The sequence below is a fragment of the Egretta garzetta genome, unplaced genomic scaffold, assembly GCF_000687185.1.
Source record: "Egretta garzetta isolate BGI_Z169 unplaced genomic scaffold, ASM68718v1 scaffold88, whole genome shotgun sequence".
NCBI lineage: Eukaryota > Metazoa > Chordata > Aves > Pelecaniformes > Ardeidae > Egretta > Egretta garzetta.
The window spans coordinates 51722-62115 of NW_009260408.1; the positions used below are offsets into that span (position 1 = coordinate 51722).

The 10394-nt window shown below is 44.9% G+C and overlaps 1 protein-coding gene across 1 annotated transcript in view; it reads left to right on the forward strand.

Annotated features, from left to right (window-relative positions):
* The first annotated feature begins 226 nt into the window (after nt 1-226).
* Nucleotides 227-10394, forward strand: part of LOC104130451 (partitioning defective 6 homolog gamma) — a 78484-nt gene continuing 68316 nt past the window's right edge. The window contains exon 1 of the mRNA XM_035898990.1: nt 227-403. Within this exon, the coding sequence (XP_035754883.1) occupies nt 227-403 (177 nt within the window). The remainder of the gene's footprint in view (nt 404-10394) is intronic.

Genomic DNA, 10394 nt, shown 5'->3' on the forward strand with positions numbered 1-10394 from the left:
TGTCACTCTACTCCTTAACGGCGTCAATAAAACATCCTTCCCAATGGCAAGTGCCTCTCTCTGCAGTTGCCTGCGGTGAGGGTAGAAGGCATGGAACGGATTAGTCTGCTTTTTAGAGGTTAATCGTAAAATACCATGGTTCAGCGTAGGCTCCCTTGGCCCCTGGACACTGAGCCGGGTGGCACTGTGCTGTAGGGCTGGGTCCCCCCGAGGGACCTCACCCGACATGAGGGCATGTGGAGGGCAGCGAGGACTTGAGCGTGCCTGTTCTCGGACGGAGGAGAGCTGCTCGGGCTCCTCGTTACCGTACTCCCACTTCCTAGTCATCACCATTTGCGTTGTGACATCTGCCAGAAATCTTAATCATGGGTTGTGGCCCCTGCAGAGTGGGCATGAACAGATGGTAAGAGTAACGTTTCTAATTATCTTAACACCTTTCCGGCAGGGTGTCATAAACACAAGTTAATTAAGCCTCACGCAAACCTCATGATGCGGAGGTACAGCTATTTTTTTTTCATTCTGATTTACAAATGAAAAAGCTGAGGGCTCAGCTTATACCTGCTACTTGGTCCTGAAGCCCAAGCCCTCCCCTGGCCTCCCCTCCATAGCCACTAAGTGCCTTCCTACCTGCCAGAAGATCAACACGTTTTGACCTGTTGCTGATAAAATTAACAGATCACGTACCGTGCCCCTGCAAAATCTTAAGTTTTCTTACAAAGATGAAAATTATGAGGAATTTCAACATTTGTTACTTACTCCCTACCTCAGTGCCCTGGGACCACTTCTAGCCCGGGCTGCCCCCTTTCAAAAACCCAAGGGCCAGCCATGGCCTGCCATGGATGCACTCCCAAAGGCACCCATACCCATATATGCTATACAAAAAAGATGTGGACAGGCTGGACAGGGTCCAGAGAAGGGCCACCAAGATGATCAAAGGACTGGGAAGCCCGTCATATGGGGACAAGCTGAGAGAACTGGGCTTGTTCAGCCTTGAGAAAAGGAGGCTCAGAGGGGATCTCATCACCATCTACCAGTATTTAAAGTGTGGCTACAAAGAAGTTGGAGACTCCCTTTTCATGAGGAGTCACATGGAAAAGACAAGGGGGAATGGGTACAAGTTAATCCTGAGAAGATTCTGACTGGACATGAGAGGAAAATTTTTCACAACGAGAACAGTCAACCATTGGAATAATCTCCCCAGGGGAGTGGTTGGTTCCACCACATTGGACACTTTCAAGACACAGCTGGACAGGGTGCTGGGCCATCTTGTTTAGACTGTGTTCTTGCCTAGAAAGGTTGACCAGATGATCCCTGAGGGCCCTTCCAGCCTGGTATTCTATGATTCTATGACATCAGTCATTAGTCAGACGAGGGATGACTCTTAATTGCCCATGAGTTGTATCTCTCTGACAATGCCCATCACTTGGCCCTTGTGATGCTTGGCAGCTATGGATGAACCCAAGTTGTGGAAGTCAGACCTGTCTCCCTTGCACCCTACAGGCCACCCACGCTGAACTGCCTGCATCATGGTAGATCCCAGAGAGCAGGAAAATCTAGGCAATGGATGACACCCGTAATACCTATGCCTTGTGAAAGAGATCCTTGTGAGAGATGAGGGAAGCTGCTGACACCCTCCGGTGATGCATCCTAGAGCTATGTGTACAGGAGGACTACAGGAAATAGCTGGCACGGCTGCTGAGCTGTGCTGCTGCACCGGAGGGGCTCAGGTGGACTTTGGGCAGGAAAGGGTAGAATGAGGCTCCCTAGATATCCTGTCCTCCCTCTGAACCTTCGTAGGAAAGGAGAAAACAACTTCAGCCCCTGGCTTGGAAGACATCTCTCTTCTAGCCCTCTTGCCACAATGCATGAGCTGGGTCCTTTGGGAGCCACTCAAATATTCCCCGGCTCCTCTAACTGCAGGGAAAGGGCTGGGGCAAACTGGGCTTGGTGAGCATCACTCTCTGCCTGCAAGCAAACCACGCACACTGTCAGGGCTGGCTTCCCAGCCAGACAATGATCTCTTTCCATGGGCAAGCATCCCCTGAAATTGCATTTTATTTTTCAGATCAGATTCTGACAGGAAAAGCACAAGGATGAAATTTTCCAGAGCTGGTAGGGGAATCTTGAACAGTCAGATGGGGAGATCATTAAAAGAACTTTAAGGTGACTCAAAGCAGACACTTAGAAATTGAGATATACAGAATTAAGCAACTGTAAAAACCTTACCTAGAATTTCCAGAAGCCCTTCATTATACTTGCTAAGCAAAACATGCTGATGTTCATGGTGATGATAAAAATCCCAGGCACCAGCCCACAGTTAGAGGAATCCCATAAATTAAATCCTTTCTCTTTTATCTCATAATCTTTTTATTGCAGAATCACTCTGGTAAACTGGCCTAAATCTAGAGTGCTGCATTCAAGCACCCTTTGTTCAACACAAATAAAAAATAAGGAAAAAAATAAGGAAGTCTATTTCAGCCCAATTTTAATCCATCAGTTTTGAGGTTAATGTTTTTATTATGTATTCATTTATTGCGGATTTAGAGGACTTGGCAAAAGTGATCTCAGAGAAGGCTTAATTTAGGAGTGATTGCTGTAGCACTCTACTACTCTGCAGTGGCCTTACCATTCAAAGAAAGAATTTAAGAAAATACACCTTGACAAACGTGTGAACTATTATGAAGCCCCTCTTACTGGTGTCTTGTATTTTGAAGAAAACCTTATCAATCACTGAAAACTGAGGCTCCTTTGTTGAACTGCTTACGCTGGTGAGCGGCAGGCAGAACCAAAAAAAAAATGCTGTCAAACAGATGGGATCCCTGTTTTGCACATGATTCTGGAATGCAATAAAATTGTTTGGTTCTGGGAAACAGTTTTTCCTCCCATGACACTATCAAAATGGCCAAAAGGCCTGATTCTGAAATCCATACCTCCCCCCCACACTAATCCTCGTCCCTGCTTCAGGAAGACCCAAGTTATGAAGGGAGGGGGGAAAAAAAAAGTACAGGAACACCTTTGCATAGGAATATTCTCATTTCCTGATCTTAAGGGGGTGCAAAAGGGAACTTGCTTTGGGAGGAAACGATATAAAGAAGCGACGTACACTGCTAGCAGCAGAAACATAGGAAGGAAAATATGTAAGTGCACCACAACCGAAACCCTTCAGCAAACCAGCCTGGAGAAGCTGTGTCAGGAATCTCCTGAGAGATTTCTCTTTCCAGCACCTTTAGCCAGAAATCCTGAGCACTTTTCATCCCTCCTCACCTCACGCAGGGCGTCAGTGAGGGATGGATGTTAGACCAGAGATTACAAAACTGGGCCCTTTGGCAGCAGAGGTCGGGGAAGTCACTTGGCTGAAACACTTAGGACCAGATTCTTGGCTGGTAAATCATCATGGCCCCCAAAAAAGTCACACCAAGGCTCTGCTGCTTTACACCCACTTGAACATCTGGCTCTCAGTCTGTGGGAAGAGGATATAATGTGCCTCATACTTCACGCATTTCTGAACAGCTGCTTTGAAGGACTCCTTCAAGCCTCACACGAGACTGTTTGCCCTCGCTGAGAGCTCTGGAAAGGATTGATTGTGCGCAAGCCACTTGGAACTTTGGTGTTTGCAGGGCCCAAAGGCATCCTGAAAGACATCCCTAATGCAGTAAGCTGCTTCTTGGCAAATGTCTTCGCAATTCGGGTGGGTGAGGAAGAGATTATGTCTAATCATGGACAATTAAGAGCTTCACAGAGCCTTTCCATACAGGAGTTTGCTTCAGTAGTTCTGATGGGATCAGGTGATTTTAGCCTGGTACAGCTATGTGCAGTGGTTTGGCAAACATCGGATAGATTTTGCTATGTGAATATATGTGACCTTTCCCTCTAACCTTTTTAAATAATAATAATAATAATAATAATAATAATAATAATAATAATAATAATAGTAAGTATTATTATTATTATTAATCAGAAACTACATCTTTGAATCCAGCTTTATCTTAACACTGCCACTGGCCTAGCAGACCTGCCAAAAAAATCTTGCAAAGAGCAGACTTAAAAAGTCATCTGAATTTATTTTTTTTACTAAGAAGCTTTCAGCTGCAGCTTGTTACGTTTTTTAGGGTTTTGACTTAGTAAGTGAACAGTCAAGATCCGCATGTTGTACGACTCTCATGGCTAGGCCAGTTTCTTATTATTTTCCCTTATTAGCAGGTGAGACCACTAACCACCACTTCTGAGCGGGCTTGACTTAACAGTGAGACATAGTACCTCATAAATTGCTTAAAGCTGAAATTCAGGAATATCGGGGTCGTTCATTTAACATGACCTTCAAGTCACTTCCCAAATGGAAGTTCTCAATAAATTATACTTTCATTAAGATTCTAGTTGCTTTTTCCATGTAATTGCATCCCGTGCCAGGCTAAAAACCTCTCCATGCTTTTGGTGAGGGACTGAGTGAGGCTGGGGGAAAGTCATGCTCTCCTACCAAGCCCCGCACTTCAGCTGCCAGGGCTAACAAAGACAGGAGCTGGCATTCATATAAGTGAAATGGTTACCCGAAAAGAGATTAAACCCACTTTGTGCTTGAGAAGAATTGCAGAGGGTGCCACAGGCAGGTTTCTCTGTTCACTGAGCAAGTTGGATAAGCACTTGGACCATAAGCAGAAGGCAGGCATGACTATACCTTCACGATAGCAGCTTTCTCATACAGACATTAACTTTGAAAATGAACAGTGCTACTTTTTTTTCAATGTTACTGATTTAAGGAAGATTTGGTCAGCTTAACTCCATTAGAAAATTTGGTAACTACTGCAGAAAGGTTACTCCAGTGTCACAGCATGTGTCCCAGTCAGTTTCACACAGGAAAGGTGCTTAGGCAGATAAAGATGATGCCAACTGCATAAATTATTTGATAGCACTGGACTAGCCAGAAGATGCATCCTGCACTTGCCAACTTACAGCTGCGCTTTAATTTACTGGAGAAGTAGGACCAACAATAAAGGGACAAAGTGAAGCACAGCTTTCTTTTGGGGGAAGGGAACCAGGTAGATGCTCCCGCACCCCAGGCCTGTGATCAGCAGTGTTGCCTTTAAACCAATTTTGTTTTAAAAGTATTTGCAGTTGTCATTCTAACATCGTAAGTAGCTGCTATCTGCAGAGCAGCTTTCAGGTAGAGACTTAAAAAGCTTTCTAAAAATTAACTTGGTGCTTCTTGAACCGCCATTGAATGTCCCAAACCCATACTACCAACCAGTAAAACCATCTTCCTTGCTAGAACCTCTGCTTTCTCCCTTTTCTTCTCCCTACTTTTTTTTTTAATTAACGTTTAATTTTAATTTAATTTTAATTTTTAATTTTTAAATTACACTTACTATGAAGCCATAAATGCATGCAGCGGACACATAAACCTTGCTGCGCTATGTGATGTGTATGAGCTACTGCATGTAAACTCTGCGTTGATTCCAACACTCCATGGCAAGAAATCACATGGTAAACAACATTTTTACCCCACGTGGAAGCAGAAGGACTTAATTCTGGTGGAGGATGAGATCTATTTTTCTGCTGAAATGAATGACATATGGGAAACGTTATTGCTTTTTCATGTTTTTCTCCTTAGTTAAGAACGGAAAACCAAGAATCAAAGCAACTGAAAGGGAGAAAAAAATCATGAAATTCAGCAAATACATGTGCAGAACAAATATAGCTTGACTATTTCTATATTCTGTGGGCAATGTCTTACCTTGGCGATTCATACAGCCAGAGCACACTTTGGGGGCAGAATAAGGAGCACCATCCTCTCTCCTCCCTCCTCCCACCCCCCAACTCACCTCTGCCAATCCAGCTCACCTTTGCCACCCTTGTAAAGCACTGTTGCTTTTAACCCTAATTTAGGTGTCATTTGGAAAGAGGACAGTGGGTTCCTTGTAAAGCACTTTTAACCCCAATTTAGGTGTCATTTGGAAAGAGGACAGTGGGTCTGATCGCCCACCCCGCTCCCTGTTTGGTAATGCTCCAGAGTTAGGCTGCTGGGATTGTGGTACCCCAGCAGCTTTGGTTCCCGAATTATTTTGCACGTCGATACGTGTCAACTGGTTTTATATAATATCCACCCGTTAAGCCAAAGGGGCAAATTTCCAGCTGACACAAGATCACGTTGATCTGATCTGCTGAAGCCGGGGCACCTGCGTGCAGAGGGCTCACACTGTTGCTCCCTTCCCGGCGTTGTTTCAAAAGAGAAGAAAATTGAGCTCTAAAACATAGCGTTCCTGGCATCCTTTCACGACCGGGTCCTCACCCCCAGTGCTTTCTCTGGCCTTTTTCAGCATGCGCGCCTTTTCGGAAGGGGAAGGTGAGAGTGGCTTTCTTCCCCTGCTTTTGAGCACCATCCTGAGACCTCTCAGGGCACGGCCAGCCACCAAAGCGGTGACGGCAAATCCCAGCAGTGGGGTGGGGAGTAGTATTCTGGAGAAATAAAAAAGGGAGAGGACATCGGTGGTGCAGAGCAGTTCTGTGGAGAAATCCTGGGAGCTGCAATAGCAAATGCCTATCTCCATGCTCGCCTGTGGGCTCTGCAGTGCGGCTCAGCAGGTGCCGTTCCCTCAGCTACAGCTCTGGCCTCTCCTCTTGGAGTGTTTTGTAGTAAAGTCATGCAAGAGGTTTCCTTGATGTTTCATCATCCTGGTAGAAAAGAAGCATCGTGTTTCCCCACCCCTCGAGAACAAACACCCGTGTCTCTTCGCTCTATTTCCGTTAAATACACATGCATCTCTGAAAGGCCTGAAGGCGAAAGCTCTTAAAAGGAAAGAAAAAGAAGATGTTTCATCACCATGAGGGATGGGATGATGGAAAATCACTGAAGCAGCCGGTCTCCTGTCCTGGAGCATCCATTACCACCGTGGCTGGTGGCATTCTTCTTCCTCCTCCCCTCTAGGTAGTCCCCTGCTCTGGGACAACTGATGTTCCCTGGCATTGTCCTCTGTGCTTGACGAAGTAGAAACCATCCATGCTGTGGCAGGAACACTGCTCGCTACAAGCAAAACAATAGCTGTCACCCCCCCTCTTCTCTCCCTCGTGCTATGCTTTATTTCGGTTTACATTTAAAGAAACTCAAACCAGCCTGTCATTGCAGCAGCTCTCCCAAGCCTTTAGGACTTGCTATTTGTAACTCTTGCAAATTCAGCGCAGGGAGGTGGGGAGAAAAATACGTCCTTGGATGTGAGTCTGGGGTATTTTTTCACCTCTCAGAGCATGTAGATGACTTGTTAATACTAACGAGGCATGCAGCTAGTCAGGGAGAAGCCCCTTTGCATGCTGAAAAACAGCATCGCAGGATTCCAAGTCAGGCAAATGTTGCAGCACCTTTCATTGGTCTGGTAAATATAAAGCTTTGAAAACAGGAATATCTGAATATTTTTTAAATGGCCTGTTAGGATCCTTGGGCTGTGGCACCCCTGCCCAGTTTAGGGCAAGAAATGAGGGTAGTTGGTGCAGTTGCTGTGTGCAGGAAGGGGCTATGTTGCTGGGTGAGAGTAAATATGCCCCCGCGCTCCCGATGCATCCAGGGACAGGGCTGCAAGGAAGGGCTGAGACAGCCACCCGGGAAGAAACATTGATTTAAAAGCTCTGCAGGTCAGAAACAGGGTAAACTAACTACGGATTACCAAAACTGATGAAGATTTATAGAAATTGTCAAAGGAATGCGGTGCCGTTGGCAAGCGATGAGAAAAAAACCACAAAACAAAACTGAAAGGTGCCTGAGCAAAAGCAGTTAAATTAAAACCATCTTTGCAACTGAGTTTGAGGAGGAAAACAGCTGGTAGGGGCTGCAGTGCCTGGTGCAACCCGGGGCTGGGGCAGCCTGGGAGCACGTGCCTAATTTTGGTTCCTGCTGGTACATGGAGCTGCAGTCACTGCTCATTCCAGCACTGCGTGGACATGGGAAGGGGAGGCAAGGGAAGAAGGAGTCCTCTCCAGCTGTCTTAATTGTGCCTCAGCTCTGCTCTGGTGCAAGGGGATCAAACCTGGAAGTAATTTGGAAATGAGGAAAAAAAAAAAAAGTGCATCTTCGCGAATTTACAAAAATGGACTGAACTGGATCAGAGTGGGTAAAAATTGTTTACCTTAATTTACAAAAGAATGGATATTTAACTCAAATTGGATTTCTTTTAAGTAAAACACTTGCATTTTAGAAGTCTGTTCATCATTTTGTTTGAAACCATGGCAACATATATTAAAACCTGAAGAAAAAGAATTGAAATCAAAGTATCTTTTTCAGGTTTACTGATGGAAATTTTTAAAGAGACAAACAGATCAACAGAAAAAGCAGCAGAAACCAGATTTTGTTGAAGTAGTTTGACAAGAATCTTTCCTAACAACAGCCTTTAGGTATAAGGTGTGTGTGTATATATATATAGAGAGAGAGACAGAGATTAAAAAAAAAAAAAAAGGAGGTACAAAGAGCATATTTCCTCATATTAGTGTATTCATCTTATTTACTGAGACAAGTGTTTAATGCAAGGTTGAAAAAGTGGGCAGGAACGGAACAGCAGAAAAGCAGCTCTTCTTATGGGTGAATAAAAAAAAGAGAGGCAGTCATCTACCACTTCTAAATTCTTACAGGATAGAAGAAATAGAAACAACATTAGCTCCACTCCCCAAATACAGTAATTTGTGTCCTCAATACACCTGTTAGCTTCAAAGACAGGGTAGATGAGGAGGATTGCGTTTTCATGTGGTGGTGGAAATATGAACAGGATCTTCAATGGCTGCTGCTGACAGGGAAAGGAGAGGGGAAGTCCCCTTAGCCCTGCTCATAAATAAACACCCATCTTAGGCTTTCAAAAAAGTATCTTTACGAATCCAGCATGGCTTACCAGCTTTTATCTCACCCCAAAATTATATATAATTTTTGTTCATTTTCATTGAATTCCCATTCAGGTTACATGCAGCTTGGTAGGCTTTATTAGTTTGAAGAGTCTTTATTAATATAAAAGAGATGGTAATGAAGCATATGCGCTCCCTGAAGGAAGCATAAAATAAAAAAGAAAAATTAGTTTAATCCGTACTTCTCAAATGAACATCACAAATACAAGAAATACCAAATTTAAGACTAAAATTAAATTGCTTGTCGATTGCCTGCTGTTGAGAACCTACTTCTTAGACACAATAAGCAAACTAAAAATTTGAAACAAAAAATCCATAAAGGTCTTTCCTTCTCTGTGGTTGTGATTCTGAATTCAGCCACATCACCATGTGCCTGAAATGCGTAAGAGCGCTCCCGGGGCTCCTTCCTGACCCAGGAGGTAATACAAACAGTGGGGTCCCTTTCCAAGGGTCCGCTGGAGGACAGGTGGGCTGGAGGAAGGTCCCACCTGAAGTCCCTGCTAATGCTCGCAGTGACGCGAGTAACGCCAGTGTTTCCCCCGTTGAAGGCTACATGACCAGACCGGTCCTTTAGCTACCGGTCAACGTCACCCCAGCGAACTGGCCTTGTTGCTCCAGATGTTGAGCCACTAAGATGTAGGGATCCAGCTGTCAGATTTCAAGGTCCATCTTTAAACGGAAACATCCCAAAAGGGATGTTAAGCCCCCGAGCACCCTGGGGATGCTGTATCTCCACAGCTCGGCCTTGGCCAACCCAGCAGGAAGGCGAAGCCACTGCATTGCTCATGCTAAGATAAAAAGAGGGAAAGATCAAGTTCATACAAACATTTCCTTTCTCAGCTCTCTAGAGTTTATTTTTCCAGTTTAACGTATGGCAAGCTTTCCAAATACAGCGCAAGCCCAGCACATGTGGCAAATGTTCATTTCAGATCCATTTTCCAATAAGCTGGAGGTAGTTTGTAGCTGGGACATCTGCTTTGATCCTCCTACTTGGAGTCACATGAGAAGTCAACTCGGTTCTTTTTCTTTGCCCCTAAATTCATGGGTATTCCCCATCACTGCCATTGACACCTGCCCAGCGGGTCTGGAGAAGGGGAGATGGGTGATCTGTCACATCTGCTAGGACTTTATGCTCCTTCCTTAGGCAGATGATCCTAGGAGATGTTGGGCAGCAGAAAACTGGTTGCACAGGTCTGTACCTCGTCCTCAGCTTCTTTACATCACGACTGATGTTTTGGGCAGGACTGTGTAGGAAAAAACACCACTGTCGAAGCCTCTTGGTGAGTAAAAGAAATCGACTGAAGGGAACAGGTCTGTTAGAATTACAAAGGTCCTTGGCAGAAGATGGAAAGAAGTAAGTTCCTTCCAGATTCTCTAATAACCTGCCTAATTAATAAGGGCTGCTAGCAGAGGGAGGCAGTCCGCCGATTTATTTCGCTGAGGGAGCGGTGGGAACTCTCCTCCCAAACCTGACCAGCTCTGGCCTCACGTTAATGACCTCCGTCGCTTCCCACATCCTGCCA